Raw genomic sequence first — 20,624 nt, 5'->3', positions numbered from 1 at the left:
CATTCAATTCCAAATCATAACATGACCAAAATTGATCAAGCTTGTGTTGTACCTTTACAGAAAGTGAAGAAAAAGGAATATTAGGTTGTTCAAAATAGCAGTATTTGAATTTTTCTTTACAAACTCAAATATTTACTGTATAAACTGAAATATGTCTAAAGGGTTTGCTTTACTTTGAATAACAGCACTAATATTTAGTTGCATAACCATAATTTCTGAGAACAGCTTCACATCTGTGTTGCATGGAGTCGACCAACTCCTGGTACCTGTGAACAGGTATTCCAGCCCAGGACCATTGAACTACATCCCACAATTCCTCTCCATTACTTGGTTTTGCCTCAGAAACAGCATTTTTGATGTCACCACACAAGTGTTCTATGGGATTGAGGTCCGGGGATTGGGCTGGCCACTCCATAACATCAATCTGGTTCATCTGGAACCAAGACCTTGCTCCTTACTGGTGTGTTTTGGGTCTTTGTCTTGTTGAAAGACCCATTTCAAAGGCATTTACTCTTCAGCATAAGGCAACATGACCTCTTCAAGTATTTCAATGTATTGAAACTGATCCATGATCTCTGGTATGTGATAAATAGGCCCAACACCACAGTATGAGAAACATCCACATAACATGATGTTTGCACCACCATGCTTTACAGTCTTCACATTGTACTTTAGCTTGAATTCAGTGCATGGGGGTCGTTGGACACACTGTCTGCGGGCCCTAAACCCAAAAAGAACATCAGTCCACAGAATATTGAGCCATTTCTCCTTTGGCCAGTGAACATGTACTTTGGCAAATTTCAACCTATTCAGTACATGTGTTTTTTTTCCCAGCCATGGGACTTTGCGGGGGGGGGGGGGGGGGGCTTCTAGCTCACAGCTTTGCTTCACATAGCCTTCTTCTGATCGTAACAGTACTCACAGGTAACCTTAAGTCTTCTTTGATTTTCCTGGAGCTGATCATTGGTTAAGCCTTTGCAATTTTGGCTATTCTTCGATCCATTCAAATGGTAGTTGATCGTTTTTCCCCCCACGTCATTCAGGCTTTGGATGCCATTTCAAGGCATTTGAAATCCTTTTGGCTGAGCAGCCTATCATTTTCTGCACTTCTTTATATGTATTCCCCTCTCCAATCAACTTTTTAATCAAAGTCCGCTGTTCCTCAGAGCAATGTCTGGAACGAGTATTACAGTGTGAAATGCACTATAACCAGCATGCACAACAATTGCTTCCTTCCTTCCTTAAATATTGGCAATATTAAATTAGAAAACCTGTTTCTTCACCTCACTAATTGAACACAACACAGCTATTATTTTGAACATGCCCCTTTCAATTACAGAGTTAATTACACAGAATGAGCAGCAGACTATTGGGTCTGTTGGTTTTCTATGACTCTACAACACTTACTAGTAAATTATTTGCCATGTAGAAATATCACTTAAACCAAAAAACATGATTTATGAAGTGATGTTGGACTGCTATTATTTTGAACACAACCGTGCATACATATATTACTTATAATACAAAATAAGATGAAAATGTGACCATGATCTTACTCAATGTTCTTGGCAGAAACAGCCAACCAGGTGCTAGCTACAGTGGTAAGGTCTACCCTTCGTGTCCGCTGGCACTCCTCTGGGCCTGGCCAGCCAAGACTTGTGTAGTCCCTCCAGCGGCCTGCACAAAAACACACAAAAACACATCTCTCTCAGTTGAGTGAGGTCCAGCACAGCTTTTTCTGTGGTCATGCAGTTGTAAAAAACGTATCAAAGAAATGCAGGTGTATGTGGTACCTGAAGGGCCAGGCGATGGGATAGTTGGCCCACTTATCTCCAAGACAGAGTGTCCTACAGGCAGTGACTCCCCATTCTGGCCATCATCAGAGCTGGCAACACTCTCTATGTCATCCACCTTAGCCTTCCTGACCCGCTTCACCTGGAAGGTGATCTGATGAACAAAAGGCACTCCAATTCAGTTTTGCTATTCACGCTTCAGTCACACCCGTTCCTAAAATTTTAGACTTTGGCAATTAGAACTCAAACATAATTTTATGTTTTGAAAAAGGATGGGCATGTAAACTTACCCACTCAGCTCCCTCGTCATCCTCACAGTTTCCGAAGCAGGGCCCACCACCGGCACGGGCCCCCATGACACGGTCATTCTTTAGCACCCGGATACCTCGCAGGTCCCCTCGTTTGCCTCCGACATCCAGTGCTCCCTCAAAGGCTCCCATCAGGTCCTCTTTCAGCTGCCATTCCTCTTCCACTCCTCCACCACCAAAGGGAGTGGCCATCTTAGCTGATCCTGAGGCAGAGGCCCGCTGCTGTCCAGCTGCCTCACCTGACCCATTGCTGTCCAAGATAACCTCTGGAGAGTGGGAAGGGGGCGGTATAAACACAGGAGAAATTAGAGAATAATAATAATAAGGGGACAAAACTTTTTTTTTTTTCCAGGGCACCACATTAAGCAAATCAACTTGAATTCCCAATGACATTTTGTTAGTTAACTCAAGAAAATTAAACCAGGGTTTCCCGCAGCACTTTGCAGTTAAGGCGGCCGCCTAAGCAAGACATGCCTGCCGCCTTAAGTGAAAAAGAAAAAGAAAAACATGAATGATCTAAATCTAATATAGCAGAAACGCTTAATGTCAGATAACGTCCATAATAATAGGACTTTGGGTTAGATTTGTTGAAATTTTTCAGTGGTTATGAGGAGCAATAGAAGAGAGACATTTGGTGCTCACTGATCGTAGTTTAGCTACATTAAACCACGTTAAGCTTTTTCACGTTACAACTTAAAGTCCATGAGAACCGGGGAGAGTCAACCCACAGCCGCTCCGCTGAAAATGTGAAGCAGGAACACTGTCGATAACATCCTTGATTTTTGACAGTTTTCAGGGGTTATGAGGAGCAAAGTTCATAGTGCATAGTTGTTTACGGGAGTTTGTTGACAACAATTGTTGGCAGCTGGGGCATGCCCGGGCATAGACGGGTGGATGGACACACCGGAGCGTTGGCATTTGGCAGGAAGAGAGCATTTATAATGTGTATGTATCTCTGTCCTGTTCTTCACTTCAGTGAGGCTTTCTTCTCTTGTTTCAACAAAGTGAATACATGGTGAAGTGACTGGAACGATCCATCACCTCTTGTGCGTGGACTCTCAACGTCCCGGCTGTTGCCCGGACGCCGTCGTCCGATTTTCCTTAGTTAGCGTAGTTAAAGACAGTGAAATGATATGTCCTGTTTTTATTTAACGCATACTATCTGCTTAGAGTGAGCTATGGGCTGAACTCTGTTATCTCAGACAGAGCTGCTTTTATTTATTTTTTTGGGAGAAGAGTTTTCAGGCAAAATGGAAGAGAGTGAGTGCCCCCCTCCACCCCCCCGGTCTGACGGGAAATCACACCCTACCACCTTCACTAAGAAATTTTCTGCGGGAAACCCTGTATACAGCTAGGGCCCAGAGATGCCCATATATTAAACATTGCTCATGCTTTAAAGTAGCAAATAAGGCTAAACAAAAGATTTAAACAAAATGTTGCATGTTTAAGTTGGATGCAGTACACATTTCTGGACTGTTTCATTTTGCCACTAAATCATAGTCTTACTTTCAAAGAGCAAGGAGTCCTCCATGGCAGAAATGTCTGGTACATCCTGCTTTTCTTCGATGCCCTCCCATTCCTCTAGCTGTATACCAAGGTCCTTCTCAGTCACGCAGGCAGCACCCTCTGGAGAACACAAGTTTAGGCACCCTTATAATCCAACTAATAAGGCAGTTTGAATATTTACTTTTTGTCTATAAACGCGGTTGTTCTTATTATTACTCCGTCACTGGCAAATATATTGGTTCAAACCAAAGACAGACTATGAAAGCGTCTGCACTAGAGTTTCCTTGGGAACAATTCTCTCCAGGACAGAAAATTGTGCATTTTATATTTCAAACCACAGCAACTGTGTTTGTTTTTTGGAACAAACAAATCAGTCCCTTCAGAGCCTCTCTCTATATACTCTGCTGACTCCATTCACCGTCTCAATTTACTCTAGCAAAGCTCAGGTTTTTTTTCAACTTGGAAACTCCGGCTACTGCCAGGAAGACCTTAGATCTGTGCACTTCATTACTGGATGTCAAAATCTTATAGGAGCCATAGGAGAGACATGAAAACAGCAAGAGACACCATGGACGGCTAGTTTGCAACAGCTAAGTATTTTCTTTATTTTCATTTGTTACAACATTTAACCTAGTAGGATTGTTGCAGGGTGGACACAGCTTTTCCAAGCCATAGTAAGAAGACAGTAATGATGAGAACATGCTATGCCATGAATTATACCTCCTAACGACAACAGTGCTGCTGTTGTAACAGCCCTGTATGGCTCTGTGCTGCGCTGGTGTGTTTATCGGTAGTTAGCTTGTCTACAGTGAATGGTATTACATAACATTGGGCTGTGTGTGTATTAGTACCATTAAAAAGACAGAGCGCTTAAATAAAGACCATTTATTTTACTGTAACAATACCCCTAACAGGATCAAGCATGTGGGTGGAACTGGAGTTACCAAGAAAAATGTTTACATGTGGAAGGTTTGTACGTTTGTTTTTGTATATTTAGACATTTGACTTAACTTGAGGTGGGTGTGTGTTTTATGTGTTAGTACTTGTGTGACCTCATGTACTCAGCATACTGGGTGCAATATTTAGCTTTGAAGAGTAAAATATAGACCCATCTAAATTTGGCATCAGCTATTTTCTGCAGTCTAAATTATTGAGTGGCAAAATTTTTCCACTTCAAAGCACTTTTCTCTTTACTCCCACTAATATGAATAAAGAAGACGTTGCAGTCTCTATTCACATCAGAAGCACAACATACTACTTGCTTTTTTACAGCAACTCGTGCGGCTTCAAGGGACAACAACAGGGACAGACATGCATTTTAAGACAATGGCTGAGTTCCACCTCAACTCAGGTGGCTGGTAGATATGGACAATTTAGCAACAAAATTTTATATTAGCATTTTGTTTTTGTAAGCCTTAAAAAAGGGCCTGTACTCGATAGTTGTCTTAGATTTCCCCCACATGGCTCTCAAAAACGGTTTCCCAAATCGTGAAATACCAGCGTTTTGTCACGCCCGGACCGGCTATTAAAAAACAACAACAACAACAACAACAAGGAATCATGGATTAAAACACACAAACGAGGGAAGAGTGTGTCTCTGCTCAGGGCACCATTACTTTACTTTACATAGCAAATATTTGTTTGCTGCTATATTAATGTTCTGAATGTGGAGTACAGAAACTTTAAAGTAATGGTTTGTAATCACAATAGTGACGTGAGGTCTCAGAATAAATGAAACTAAATACAGATTTAGAGATGAAATAATAGGTTGACAAGTGACAAGTTGTCAAATGAATCAGTTAACATGTTAAGTGTGTGTAATATATACAGATGTTATTTTCCATCATTTAATTAAAGCAAGGATTAGTGTCCCTGGTCTGTCCATCTGCTGTCTTTAGGATACAGCTTAGATATAATAAAAACCAAGAAACATCTTTAAAACCTACCCTTTACTTTAACTGTATCACAGTTAAGTGTAGTTGCCAACTATGACAAAATCAGTAGTAAAATTCAAAGGAAAAAAGTGAGCAAAATAAAAAGTAATTAAGTAAAACAAGTCTACAACAAGTGTGTTTGATTCACTTACGTGGACAGGGCTGTCGGTGGGAAAGATTGTAAAGGAAGGGGTAGAACTGCAGACAACGCAGCAGAGGTAGGCTGGTGCGACACTGTTCACAGCCGGCAAAGGATGAGAAGGAAGAGGAGGAGGAAAGGGCCGTCACCAGGATGTGACGGAACAGGGCCAGAGCACCCGTCACATTGCCCTGGGCCAACTGCACGCTCACCAGGCTGAGCAGGGTGTGGGGCTGAGGAAGGAAAGAAAAACAATACCAAACAGGGGAACATTAGCTGATGGGTAACGTGTGAAAACTAACACTCACCTTTAGGAGATGGAAGTACCGACTACAAAGATCGAGACATTTCTTTGTCATAAAACTGCATGTACGACAAAACGTTTGCAGTGTGTGGCGGTTGAGTGACGTCATATCCTGTATAAATATATTATATTATATCCACGATATATAAACATTCAAGGGTTTTTTGGCCATAATTATTACTGTAAGAGTTAAGGTACTAAATACTGGCATTTTGTCAATAATAATAATAAAAAAATAAAGATTCTGACCTGTTGAATTTTATGATCTGCAGCTTAGCTCAGGGCCCAACGGACTGATTAAAACACACCAGACTGTGTAATGTTACCAAACGTTATGCACATAGGAAGACACATTTCAACGGGGCTCGCACTAGGGGGGGGGGATCACCAGACGCCTCTCGATACAATATCATCACGATACCTATGCCACAATACAATATTATTGCGATTTTAAACATATTGCAATATTCTGCGATATATTGCAATGTATAACCTTTTTTCCCAACCTCTAATTTTTCCCAATTTCAAATGACGTCCCCAAAAGGAAACTTTGTCAACATCTGTTTCATCTAAAAAGACACATTTCTCTGTTTGTTCATCTCACTTCAACTGTATTACTGCAAAATGGGTTTGTCAAGCAGACAAACTGACCAACACATATATAATAAAAGATCAATACTTGGTGACTGTGTATTGATACAGTATTGCCACTGAAAATATCGCGATATTATGCTGTATCAATTTTTTTTCCCCATCCCTCACTTTGACCACATGCTTTAATTCTCTGTGATTAACACTTCCGCACGGTCCCAATCTGCAGCGGGAGGCTGCCTAAACGGACTCCCCATCCCGTCTGTTTTTGTCTTGTTCTGCTAATTTGCACAGTCGGGTGATGCCGTAGGAAACAAAATGGTTGTTCAGAGTGTATCACTGCTGACTTGAATGTGAGATCTGCAATCTCAGGTTTATTAGCAGCCACCCTTTTTTCAAGGCTTGATTTAACATTAACTTGGAAATTTATATAAATTTTAGTCCATGGTGACTCAATAGCATCTTGTAGATCCTGCAAACTTTTCTTCCACACACTCGTGTTTTAAATGTTCCAAAGGTAGTCTTTTGGGGTGAATTGTGGAGAATCTGCACGCCACAGGAGAGGACTAAATTCATATTTGTGTTCCTGGAATCAACTTGAGATGTAAAGTGCTTTGTGTCATGGCACAATATACAGCTGGATGCCTAAAACTGACAAAAGGTACACTGAGGGGCTGTTAAAAGATGTGCTTAGTCAGCAAAGTTTGGGCATTATGTGCCATTTAAACATTGCTCAACTGGTGTTCAGGGCAGGGTATCTTTTGTGTCAACTTCTATTGCTAGTAATGATTTTGGACAACGTACACTTTGTTCCAGACACTTCATGTAAAGGCTAAAATAAATGTACATTACCATGTACAGTCCTAAACAAAGAAATTCTCTAACAATTCTGTTTCATTAAGATTCAAGCCAATATTGCCCTTCTCACTCCTTATGCAGTATTCATTTCAGCCTCAGATTCCTGTTTGATTGGTCATCCCACCTTTTTTGAGGTCTAACTTTAATGTGGATCTCTAAGTATAAAAATGGTTTATCATTGCTGATATAACATGTAAACAGCTCTACATTGATAATATGTGCTGTAATGGTAGATTGTGCTCTTTGCTAACCTGATGAATGAGAATCTTTTTACACTCCAATGCTAATATTATTGTCAGCATATTGTATACTACATTGAAGCCATGTGACTGAATCTGTATCTGAAGGACCTGTTTGTATTTGACTGTAAAGTAAATGTAAGAGTGTATGAGTGCAACTCTAAGAGGGTAAAACCCAGCAGGTATCAATGGGCCTTTACCTCTGATGCATTGAGAGCCAATGCTTGCTCCAGCAGTGTTTGTGCGTGGGTGGTCAAGCCGTGATGTAGCAGCAGGTTAGCAGCGTTGGTGAGGGACAAGTGGCGGTGGGAAGATGGGGCTGAGCTCATAACTTGGCGCAGGCACTGCAGGGCACGGCTGCCATTGCCTTTGGCACGCCAGAATAGAGCTGCCTCATTCTGGAGCTGCCAGCGGGGTACAGTGGCCTATATATACAAAAACAAACTTCTGTTAGATCTAAAAAATGAATGACTTAAGATGGGTTCAGACTACTGCAGTTGGTAGCAATTTCGAGTGATTCAATTTCCCATTCTCAAATCTGAGATTTAATAGAGACTTCTTCTTAACAACAACTCTAGTTTGATTGTGTGACCCTTGCCTCACTTAACCCTTTTGTTGCTTTTTACGACGTTTTTTTATGACGTTTTTGTTTTTTTTCAAACATTTTTCAACCGTATTTTTTTCATCCTTTATTTTAGATATTAAAAAAACCTTTGAAAACGGGTCATATTTGACCCAAAGACAACATGAGGGTTAAGAGAAGAAATGTCCAATGCCGATCCCAGCAGTATTGGCTAAAAAATGGCTGATCAAAATTGATCCTGTTTTTTTACTGAACTCCACTGTGTTTAGTCCACCTCCACCTACTGGTGTTGGACTATGGCTGCCCTACAGCCTGGCTCTACAGTGTGAGCATTGTGCTCAGAATGACAGCTAAAATTAGAGTGTGTAAAGGGGAAAAATGATTTCATTGCAGATTGATTTACTAAGCGGAAACAAACGGTCACCTCTCCTTTTTCATTCTCATATTATTAAAGATCAGTGTACTAAACCTCTAGGAAGCAGCTTCTCATTTTTAGCCAACTGAACATCTTCGCAGGATAAAAAAATGACAACGGTCGCTGGCAGCAGGTCATATCAGCTTTTGCTACCTAACATTCTGTGAGTAAGTTGATGGTAGGCCGATACAAAACTTGGCCTTTGTTTGGTTTATGTAGTCTGCCAAAAGATTCTTTATAGAAGTAAAAGACACATCACTCTGTCACACCACTGTACAACTACAAGTGGACTGAGTGTTTTTGTAGTCCAACAACAACAGAGTGATACATTTTCTCTCTTCATGATCTCTTCATTTCAGGAATCATATTCTTACAGTAAACTTTCCTTATTATGATATCTTTAATTTAAGTTTATCAATTAAAAAGTTTGGTACCGGGGTCGTCAGTATTTGGATCAAGTGGCTTGTGAAACAAAAGTTTAGTAATTTCAGTTAGTTACTGAAGTTGCCCTAATAAGCACATAACCGGACTTGGTATCTGAGGTTCACAATATTAAAAAACCCAAATCGGAAGTAGGCCCAAACAAAAACAACTTAAAGCAAGTAATCTCTACAACAACAACAACAACAAAGGTTTTGTGCCACTCTCTACATATTTAGATGTCCAGCATTTCATTTCATTAAGGTAGTGAGATATATTATTGTGCAACAAGAGGAGAAGAGTTAGGAGCCTTCTTACTTGTTTCATAGCTTGAGCTATTCTGGAGCCAATCTGTTCCAGCGTCCATCCTCCACTCCGTAACTGCAGTATCTGAAATCACAGTGATAATAATGATTGGATATTCTTCTGCACAGTTCCACACTCCATAAACACTCATACACAGACTATACAGAGTAAGGGCATAATAATTATGTCAAACATACTGCACATGATACACAGGCTCCAATATTTTCCTACTCAAATATATTTTACACACACACAGCACGCACAGGCACACACACACAGATAAACACAGACACAGAGGCCCACACACACCTGGGAGGCAGAGGGATCTGGCAGCATCTTTTCTTCAAGAGGCCAGTCTAGTGAGTCAGGCAGGAGGGCTGGATATGGTTGGGGGACGGGACCACAGTTTGGCAGAGCTACTGTCAGAGGAGGACTGCTGCTCCCATAGAGCAGAGTTGCCACTGGGCTAAATATACACAATTAGACATATTACACGCATAAGTCATTTTTATGTTTTAAGTTTAGGTGTTTAAGTTTTGATAGGCAACTCTGGAGGCACAAGTTGACTCTTTTCTCAGCAATCAGCATTCTTTAGTTTGAAGATGATTCTGGTTGCGGATTGCAACTATGCGGTTACTATGTACCCACAAATTACCCCCACATCCAGTAATATGTACTGACCTGAGGCCTTGTGTTTCAGGTGGAAGGTAGTAGGTTGGCAGCAGGTGAGCAGGGGGAACACTTGGGTACTCATGGACACAGTTTGTCCTCTGAGGCCACAACATTTCCTGTATGTCCTAAAGCAAAAATACACTTTGCTCTCATTCTGCAAAACAATTGCATGGTTGAATTCAAGTCTATGGCACCCTTTTCTTAAATATTGGTAGGCTGTCCTACAATCAGTTTAAAAAGAAAAATGGAATTATGTTTTTTTAATAAATGGTAGCAGAACCACCTGGCAGGTCCAGTGTGGTGTTTGACTGTTTTTGTACATTAGCATTGCAGAGGTCCTTTTGGTTTTAATTTGACAGTATACTCCACAGTCACTGAGCTAACCTGTGAAAGACAAATTTAAACATAAACAAAAAACTATCAAATTCAGATCTCTGTTCTTGCCTGTGTGTAATCCTGATGGCTGCTCCAGAGGGCCGCAGCCGGGTCATGGTCTCCGGACACAGAGGGATGAAGATGGGGGTTGGCTGCCGTCTGGTTTGAGTTGCGCTCTGACACAAGTGCCACACTGGATGCCACGGACACCTCCTCCCCAAACTATGAACAAAGAGAGAAACAGAAAATGAAGTTGTTGTTTTTCACTGGTAATGTGGCCCCGTTGGTTTGCTTTCTTTGATAACTATCCACTGAAAGTGACTGACTGGTTATTTTCACAATGAAAAGGAATTTGTGCATATGTGCCCTCCCTTTAAATTCTTCATTCAGGCCCCTAATTGGGGCTAAAAATGACCAAGTACACTGTAATATCTCAGACTCACTTGGACATAATGGACATGCTCAAACAGGTCACCACGGTGATAGCGCACAGGCAGGTCAAAGGGGCAGTAGAGGCTGCGCTGCTGCTGACCCAGCCGACACATCTGATGGTTGCCTGGAGCACATATGACACAGTACTCAGGTGCTGCTCTACACTGCCAAATCAAGGCATATGTATGTAGCAGTATGCATGCAAATCAAGCTAGATTAATTTGACAATGCATCTTTTCAAACGTGCCGCTCAAGAGTTCCATACAATCACATTTATCTTGACACTACAGTAATGCTTCTTCAGTACTGTGAAGCCAGTAATAAAGCTTTACTTTTCTTAAAATTTATATCATTTTACTGCAGAGAACCTGCCTGATCATCTCACTTCTGTTTCATAATTATCTGAATTTATCTAGCATTCAACATTCTAAAATCACAGCCAGAACAAGTATATGCATGTTTTCCTCAGCAGTGAAAGCACTTGGCTTTTCTTTAATTAAAAATATAATATACTTTCCTATACAAAATTCAAAACTTAATACACACCCTTTGACACCTCATGAATGTTATTTGTTCTCAGTTGTATATGAATGGCATCTTACCAAATTGGGCTTCCTTAGCCATCTGGGTCTCATGGATAATATTGTGCAGGATCTGCTCTTCCTGCACCAGCTTGTGTTTGTCCAGTGCCTCCTGCTGGCGAAGGTAGTGGTCATGCTGCTTCTGGTACTCCTTCAGTTCATTCAGTGTCCGCTGCAGGGATCTAAAAATATAGTAAAATGAGGAAGGGAAATACAGAAAGACAGAAATGCATGGCAAGGAAACAAAGCAGATCACATGATCCTTCTCCAACCAGACCAGACCTATAAAAGGTAAAAGAGGCTTTAAGGCCTTGGTATCTGCACAAAATCTTCTCTGCATTTATGAGCAAAACACTGACTCTCCGCCAGTTCCAAGGACATTTCCCAAACAGTGTTTTGGTTTTACCGTTAAAAAAACCCCAATACTTTTATGAAATCCTACACCAACCAATCCTTTAACTATATTTTAACAGAAATATAGTGGACAGTCCCAGGTAGTCTGATTTGCATACCAGTTCAGAAGCCCATTTGTAAAGAAAAGTTATGATGATAAATATTAATTCAGTATTACCATTGTCATTTTTAATCTGTGTCAGCGCTGGTTTGGCTACAACACTTATATATTCTGGGATAGATGACAAACTCTTTGGCTTGTTAACATTTTTTTAAACCAATGACAACTGTCCTTAGAGGCACTAAGTCAGGAATGCAGCAACTTTTTTGGTACGTCTCTTCTTGTCGTACTTTGTGCAACTAGCAAAAGCACTCACTAGCGAGGCTTGTTTGGCTAGATCTGGCGTATTAACTGCAACAGGTTTTTTGGGATATAGTATCATGCAAAAGTTTCCTCTTCAATCAATGTTATTTTGTCATATCCCTGAGCAACTCTTATTTCTTACTTGTGTGTTGTTTCTTTTGAGCCACTGACTCCCATCGCTCTCTCTTTAGGTCCTTTCTTTTCTTTCACTTCTCTGATTCGTTCCGTTTGGTTGTCTCTTTTCTATTTCTTCACTTACACTGTCACTCAAAATATGCACACACGTCATGTGGTACATAGGATTTGTCATGTAGTGGACCTGTGCGCTAAAATGAACCAACACGTGCAAGTGGCACGGTAACTGGCCAATAAACATGATCATTAGTGTTTCAAGCGGGCTCGAAATAAAACACAACTAAGCCACACAGCCAACGGATGGGCATTGCTTCACAAATTAAACAATAAAATAAATACAGCACACTGTTGCTATATTGCGCAACGTGATTTGCAATAACGATATTGAGTCAATATATCATGCACCCCTAGGGGAGAGGGAGGGCCGTCTCTCACAGGCCAGTTGTCAGTCCTTATTCCGGCAATGTCCATCCGTTAAGACAGACTACAGATAACCTAACACAGGATCAAATGTGTGGTACACGGGTAAGCTGTAAGTTTGTTATTGTTGGTGTCTCAATGGGACCTGATTGAAAATGTCTTGTTATCATACACCCAACCAAAGTACGTCAAGTGTGTATGTACGAGTGCTTGCCTACCTGTGCTGGGCTTCCAGGCGCTGCTCCAGCTTTTGCTGACAGAGCACGGCATGTTTCCTCCTCAGGGCCTGTTCAAAGCCTGGCTGGGCCTGCAGTGCCTGCTCGTAACACAGCACTGAGTGGTTGTACTCCCCAAGCATCTGGTCAGACAGCCATAAAAAAGGAGAGAAACAGACCATGGATATAGCATAGGTCAAACGGTGATTTGTCTCATGTAGAAATCATGCTTCAACAAAATTACAAGAACTAAACAGAGTAAATATAATGTACAGAGTAGCACACACTGGTATAAAGCTTTGGACACTCACATTGAAGTGTTTTGTAAATATCAGTTTAGTCAAAGGCAGGTGATTAATTTAAGTCTCTATACAAATATAAAATACATGTTTTTATGAGTCTAGGATGGCAATATGCTGTAACTCAATCACCAAGATGGTGGGATAGCAAAAATCATTGTCAATATATTTTTCACCCACTTTAGGTACACATCACTCTGCAGTGAGCTACTGTAGAAACAGTACAATAATAGTACAGCTAACTAAACTCCAGTAGTTTAGATACCTAAGTCTCAATTAGCTGTATTTCTAACCAAACACCTGAAAATTAGCATTGGTAAGTGGGCAGCAACAAAACTGAAATTGAATGCATTACTCTATTTGTCCAATGCACATTGAGCTGCCAATATATCTGACTAATGCTAGATGCGCTGGATATGTTTTACCTTGAAATAGTTCTCCAAGGTAGACTACAAAAGTCTGTAAACTATCTAGTTTCGTAAGCTTTTATTTTGACACGTGAAATCATGCGTAATATTGAGCAAAAGAATATTATGCAAGAGAGTGTACAGACAAACTGCTGAAGCAATAGATTTGATCCTAATAACCAAACAGTAAAAACCCTACTAAATGGTTAACCATATGGTATTTGGTTTGTGTGTGTGTACTGCAGTGGAATGATTTTCCCTTTTACTTACAGCATAAATATTGCCTAAGGTGTAGTGGCTGGTGAACAGATCGGACGTTAGGTCCAGGGCAGCGTGGGCAAGAATAGCGGCATCGGCTGAGAAATGGGCACGGTGCAGGATGTTGGCCATGTTGACCAGGGCTACATCCTTGTGCTGCCTACAAGTACAACCACACACACACACACACACACACACAACACACACACACACACACACACACACACACACAAAACACACACCACACACACACACACACACACACACACACCACACACAGAGAATTTGAACACCTGTGAACAGTCTCATACAATAAACAGCGTACTATTGCAGTGGCCTTCTGACCAGCCAAACAGTACCTGGGGGAAAAATGCAGAGCACGTACTACACAGTCCACTGCCCTCTGAGGCTCGTTCTTCATCCGCCAGTAAAACGATGCCATGTTGTACAGCACCCAAGACGATGAATTCTGGAACACACAATAAATAAAGATAAAGATGTGCACATAGACACTTTTATATCTACTTCAACGGACTAACTGCTAACTGTTAGGCATGGAATCTTTGTAATCCCCCAATGTTGTTTTGCTGCACTGCACAATGGATCTTTGTCACATGTGTAATGGGGCTGACTTGCTAGTCCTCTGAATGCATCTGGGCTTGTTATACTAGCTATTGCTACAATATCTTGGGTGTTATTAACCCATCTTCAAAACCACACCAATCTTTTTTTACACAGATGCTGACTGTGAGGAAGGCAGATAAATACACATGTATACAGACACACGCATGACACAATCCTAATAATATGGATATGGTCCCCAATAGATATTATTCATTTTCCATGCTTTACAATTTTTATAAAAAGGCTTTGTCCAAATCAAATGTGTTTTTTTTTCTCTGCACCTGCCATGCGTTGTCCAATAAATGCAAAGGGGAGAACACAGGTCTAAAAATATTTGTATAATTCAGTGAGGCAAAGTTGTACAGGCAGACCTTACCCTCAGTAACCCTTCATGGATGCGATGGCCCACCTCATCAACATTGCGGCCCAGCTTATGAGACAATGAACTAAAAATGTGATCCTCCTTAGAAAGCAGTGGGGAGGTCAAGTTTGCCCTCTCCTGCACACCCTGGAACAGACAGGAGGGAAGAGTCAATTACTTGGACTTTTAGCATTTGATCAGTCACACATCTTTGTTCTGTACATATTAAGCAGAGCACAAATGACAAGCTCTGACAGCAAGGCTAACTGAAACTCTCAAGTATTTTACAACTAGATAAACACCATACCAACTTTTGAACTTTAAATGCATATGCGACTATATTCAAATAAAGACTATGTAGTGGTGACCACCCACTGGACTCTTAACCTAATAAGCAAATGAACACAATAAATCATCGACTGAATGAAATGAGGCAAAGTGGTCCGGGTTTTCCACTCTGACTGCACCAAAATATCTTTAGTTATATTTACTTGCTCACAAAAACACCATTGGCCTTTCATTTTTACCCAAGGACCTTATTTATGAAATTGTTGTTGGAGTTGAATGCAACCGTGAAATACAATCAAGTTATTCTCGAGATTCAGAGACACAGATTACAACGATTTGCATTAGAGCCCAACTGATATATTGGTGAGCCGATAGTATTGGCCGATATCTAAAAAAAAAAGTACAAAAATTCAGTACAGGCCAAACTTTTGGAAACACCTTCTCATTCAATGTGTTTCCTTTATCTTAATGACTATTTACATTGTAGATTATCACTGAAGGCATCAAAACTATGAATGAACACATGGAATTATGTACTTAACAAAATAGTGTGAAATAACTGAACCCATGTCTTATACTCTAGTTTCTTCAAAGTAGCCATCCTTTGCTTTTTTGATAGCGCTGCAAACCCTTGGTGTTCATGGATAAGTTAATCTGAGTCACCAGCCTCAGAAATCACAAGTTAAAAGCAGCTCAGATTAGAGACCAGATGAATACCACACAGAGGTCTAGCAGCAGACACATCTCTAGAACAACTGTTAAGAGGAGACTGCATGAATCAGGCCTTCATGGTCAAATAGCAGCTAGGAAACCACTGCTAAGGAGAGGCAACAAGCAGAAAACATTTGTTTGGGCTAAGAAACACAAGGAATGGACACTGGACCAGTGGCTTTGGTCTGATGAGTCCAAGTTTGAGATCTCTGGTTCCAACTGCCTGGTCTTTGCGCAACGCAGAAAAGGTTACCGGATGGATTCTACATGCCTGGTTCCCACCGTGAAACATGGAGGAGGAGGTGTGATGATGTGGGGGTGCTTTGCTGGTGACACTGTTGGGGATTTATTCCAAATTGAAGGCAAACTGAACCAGCATAACTACCACAGCATCATGCAGCGGCATGCAACATCCCATCCGGTTTGCGTTTAGTTGGACCATCATTGATTTTTCAACAAGACAATGACCCTAAACACACCTCCAGGCTGTGTAAGGGCTATTTGACCAAGAAGGAGAGTGATGGAGTGCTGTACCTCCACAGTCACAGGACCTGAACCCAATCGAGATGGTTTGGGAAGAGCTGGACCGCAGAGTGAAAGCAAAAGGGCCAACAAGTGCTGAGCATTCTGGGAACTCCTTCAAGACGGTTGGGAAACCATTTCAGGTGACTACCTCTTAAAGCGCATCAAGAGAATGCCAAGAGTGTGCAAAGCAGTAATCAGAGCAAAGGGTGGCTACTTTGAAGAAACTAGAATACATGTTTTCAGTTATTTCACACTTTTTTTAAAGTATATAATTCCACATGTGTTCATTCATAGTTTTGATGCCTTCAGTAATAATCTACAATGTCAATAATCATGAAAATAAAGAAAACACATTGAATGAGAAGGTGGTTCCAAACTTTTTGCCTGTACTATATATATATATTTAAATATTCATTCATCATTCATCATAATTTATTTGTCATTATAAATGATTCTGATAAATGAATATTTAAAAAATAAAAAAAAGGACTGTCAAACATGTTATGAGCATTGGCGTATAGTTTGTCCACCAGAGGGCGCTATACAATGTTCCTGTTGGCAACACTGATTTTTTGTTTTTGTTCATGTGTTAGAGGACTTTAAGTTTCATATCTTAAGTTTGCGTTTTTACACATTTTATTTATCAGAACTTTAATATATTTTGATTTTCCTCTGTGTTTTCTTATATCATATTTGCATGATCTAGCGATATTTTAAATTAATCATTCCGTTCATGGAACGCTTTTTTTTTTGCAAAGGCAATCTTCCGCTACGTAAACCACTGTCTGATCATGTGCCAATCAGAGTTGTTCCCTGCACCACGCAGCTTAGTTTCTAGATGTAGACAGTCACAGGATAGAGCAACGTGAGGAAAATTCCACAACAAATAGCAGTCGGTCATACAGTTTACTAGTAAACTCAACATTTTGTCCCGTCTGTGTTGTTTTTTAGACAACAGGAGTGACCAGTACTAGTTCATGTCTGTTAGCTGACAAGGCTCTAGGGTGCTAGATAGCGTCTGATAGCTCACAGGGCTCTAGGGTCCAACTAACATTGTTCCTCTAGGTTGCATCCGCTGCCTCTCCACGAACAAAGAAGTGTTGTTTATATCGATATGGTTTAATTTTGCGTTACATGACCCATTTCTTCTGTAAAGCACAGCCACGGCCCCATTCACTCGCACACGGCTAACAGCAACATGGAGAGACACAGCGGCCACCGGCCCACGCTTCTGACATTTGTCCACAAGTTTAATAGTTATTAACACAGCTGTATATTGTTAAGTATGAGAGGCAAACCTGTATTTGTACCAGTGTTTCCACTGGTAACTCTGCCATTGCGGCGGCCACGGCGAAAAACACAGTATAAGTTATTGAATGCAACTAACTTCAGTTCGTAGAGTAATAGTGTGTGAGACGGAGCCTGCTGGACCTGGGAGAGAGATGTGACCCATGGTCGGAATATCATAATTCATAAAAATGCAGTGACGATACAGACATTTCATACACATGGTGTGTGTAACTCTGCTGACCCGCCATTCAACCCGTGCTGGACCCATTCATAATGAGTCAGCTGTCACTATGTGAGTAGCATATGCTTCAGTCCATCACATTCCCCCCTTCATTCCATCACATTCTCTCCCTAGCTCTTTTAATCAGTCTGTTATTGTTGTTGAAAACAAGTGAAGGAGCTTTCTCAGAGATATATATTTTTAACTATATCCTAGGCTATTTATTTCAGATCATTTTCATTAACATGTATTGCAGCTGTATATCTTCAATCTGTGAAGATTGAGTTTGGAGGATTTGATGCTAGGGAGTGTGGCAAACTGGTTTAGCCAAGGCCAAAGGTCAAATTACAGGTGTTGGCCATGTGAGGGCATGCAACAGCAAAGGGGGGGGGGGCGCTATAAGACTGAGCCCTGAAATGTTAGGTCTGAGTTCAGGGACGTTTTAGCCTTGTTAATCCAGTTCTTACTGTAGCTAACGTTAACGTTACCTGCTGTGTAACGTGTAATTAGTGTTTACTTGCGTGACATGCTGCAGCCATGTTTCTGTTGACTCTGACGTCTGTTTTGAAGCATCAGAGAGCAGCGCAGATATGTGGCACTGTAATGAGGTATCGAAATCCGCGTTTATATTTCCCCTGGTAGATAATGGGCATACAACTTCAACATAAGAGGAATGTAGCACAATATGGATGCACAATATGGATGCATTAGCCGGAATTTAGCACAATATGGATTTGAAAGCAGTTATAAATAGCCTATTTGGTTAAAATCAACAAACAATCATGACTTAATAAGATAAAGTTTGCTGGGCTTCCCTTTTTGAGAAACATAATAAATTTCAGTCTTTATACATTTACAAAGTCTTGCCAAAGAAAATGGCCATGTTATGTCTTATCTTTGGTACTTGAACTCTGTCCATGCTTAACTTACTTTAGTGACTAGATGATGCTTCAGTAACCCTGTACCACAACTGATCTACTGTAAATACAACTGTTTTTGCTGTTAAATAAATTACAAAAAAACAGAAAGGAAAGTTTTATCCACACTTCAAGACAATCTTTGATAATCATCCCATATCTGCCTACAACTGATTTAACTGTTCCTGGTTGTATATTTTTTCTCTCCTGTATGTCCATGGACTTACATAATTTACATACTTTTCCACTGAATCTGTAAACAGAGCTTTGCTGCAAACTGACAGCTTTGCCATATGAAAGGTTAATACATTGCCAACAGGATGCTTACATTTGATAGAGAAAAACTGTTGAAAAAACAAAACAACAAAAAAACAAAGTATGTTAGGCACCTGTATGGAGTTTCAATTTAACATACATTTGAGAACGGAGAGTTCTTTTACACATAGTTAAACCACACCAGGAGTGCATCCCCTTCTCAAAAACAGAGGTTTAAGTTGGTATAAAGTATTTATTGGATGATCAAAGCAACTTCGATGGTACTTATTTTCATGATTTATGAGTAATTCCCATCTGCTTCCATTCTGAGCAAGTTAAGTTTGGCCTCTACTCACCCTGAGATGTTGAAAAGCATGGATACTATAAGGCAGTTCAAACACTTTTGCACAGTCAGGCTTTTCTAGATCTGGGGGCAGAGCTGACCGGGAATCCACATATTCTTCAGGGCTACGGGAGGAGAGCAGAGAAATCTCTTTTATGATGACAATTTCTTCATAGTCATAGAGACACAAATATCGACTTAACCACTTTACAAAAAAATTGTCAAGATTACAAGAATGTTTTACTGAGAAAAGCATACCTGATGTCTTTGCTTTCCAAGGAAATATAAGTGCCATCATATAGGTCCAGGTCTCCCAAGGGTACCTTAGCCATGACACAGTCTGCATCCTCTTTATAGTGTCTCTGCTCTAGCCCTGTGTCTCTGTCCTCGTTCTCCTCAATGTGAATCTTCTGTGCCACAAGCTGCTTCTGTTTAAAATCAATAACCAAAAACTAAAAATCAGTGTAAGTACAAGAAAATGGACAGTTGACCAAAAAATGTAACAGCAATCAATGAATAAAAGTAGTGAGAGAAGGTATGTGTTTCCAAATGAAAGATGCTTGCTTCCCCCAACCCAATGGAATTGAGATAATGTTGCAACTTTTCTACAAATATTAATCTGAAGTCAAGAATTGCTGTTGTTAGAGAATAACCAAAAAGGAACCCAAAAAGGAAACACTTTGACAACATCTTTGCACATGACACTGACGAAGTGAAAGCCACAAACCTCCAGCTTCTTCAGGTAGTTAACACGAGTCTCTTGCCTCATGAAGATCACAACGTCGTGTGGATGCTTTAGATTCAGAGGTGAGTCAACCTTAAACAAAAAGCAAAAACAGCGCGATAAGGACGGGCATAGAGTAAAGTTAGGTTAATAAAGTTAAGAGTTAGGTCTGGCAATGCAAGAATAATTTAAGTATATAACAGCTGTTTCAAGTTCTCTTGAGTCATGTTAAAAATATATCTATGTATCTATCTATCTATCAATGGTACATTAACATAACAAACAACACAACTGTAAATGAAGGTAGCAGTTCGCTGGTAGTTGTCACCAGCCAACATCAACGTTATCTCTAGCATAATGAGTAAGCGGTTTCCAACGTGGATGTTGACATAGGCCTGTTAAATAGCTTTGTTGGTCAT

At 40.5% G+C, this 20,624-nt stretch overlaps 1 protein-coding gene across 2 annotated transcripts in view; it reads right to left on the bottom strand.

The window, feature by feature from the left end:
• Positions 1–20,624, bottom strand: part of ttc17 (tetratricopeptide repeat domain 17) — a 28,694-nt gene that overhangs the window by 7,532 nt on the left and 538 nt on the right. The window contains exons 2-20 of one of the 2 annotated variants that reach the window (XM_032515442.1): positions 20,209–20,298; positions 19,740–19,909; positions 19,495–19,606; positions 14,948–15,079; positions 14,307–14,416; positions 13,960–14,107; positions 12,987–13,126; positions 11,478–11,638; positions 10,887–10,999; positions 10,513–10,665; positions 10,078–10,193; positions 9,706–9,862; positions 9,409–9,480; positions 7,873–8,097; positions 5,694–5,913; positions 3,608–3,727; positions 2,084–2,367; positions 1,794–1,947; positions 1,557–1,677 (exon numbers count right to left, since the gene is read on the bottom strand). In XM_032515442.1, the coding sequence (XP_032371333.1) occupies positions 1,557–1,677; positions 1,794–1,947; positions 2,084–2,367; positions 3,608–3,727; positions 5,694–5,913; positions 7,873–8,097; positions 9,409–9,480; positions 9,706–9,862; positions 10,078–10,193; positions 10,513–10,665; positions 10,887–10,999; positions 11,478–11,638; positions 12,987–13,126; positions 13,960–14,107; positions 14,307–14,416; positions 14,948–15,079; positions 19,495–19,606; positions 19,740–19,909; positions 20,209–20,298 (2,798 nt within the window). The remainder of the gene's footprint in view (positions 1–1,556; positions 1,678–1,793; positions 1,948–2,083; positions 2,368–3,607; positions 3,728–5,693; positions 5,914–7,872; positions 8,098–9,408; positions 9,481–9,705; positions 9,863–10,077; positions 10,194–10,512; positions 10,666–10,886; positions 11,000–11,477; positions 11,639–12,986; positions 13,127–13,959; positions 14,108–14,306; positions 14,417–14,947; positions 15,080–19,494; positions 19,607–19,739; positions 19,910–20,208; positions 20,299–20,624) is intronic. The other variant, XM_032515536.1, reaches the window with a different exon arrangement.

The sequence above is a fragment of the Etheostoma spectabile genome, chromosome 1, assembly GCF_008692095.1.
Source record: "Etheostoma spectabile isolate EspeVRDwgs_2016 chromosome 1, UIUC_Espe_1.0, whole genome shotgun sequence".
In the NCBI taxonomy this organism is placed as follows: Eukaryota; Metazoa; Chordata; class Actinopteri; order Perciformes; family Percidae; genus Etheostoma; species Etheostoma spectabile.
Note: the sequence above shows the minus strand (reverse complement) of the source record. Positions and strands in the feature narration are given on the sequence as shown.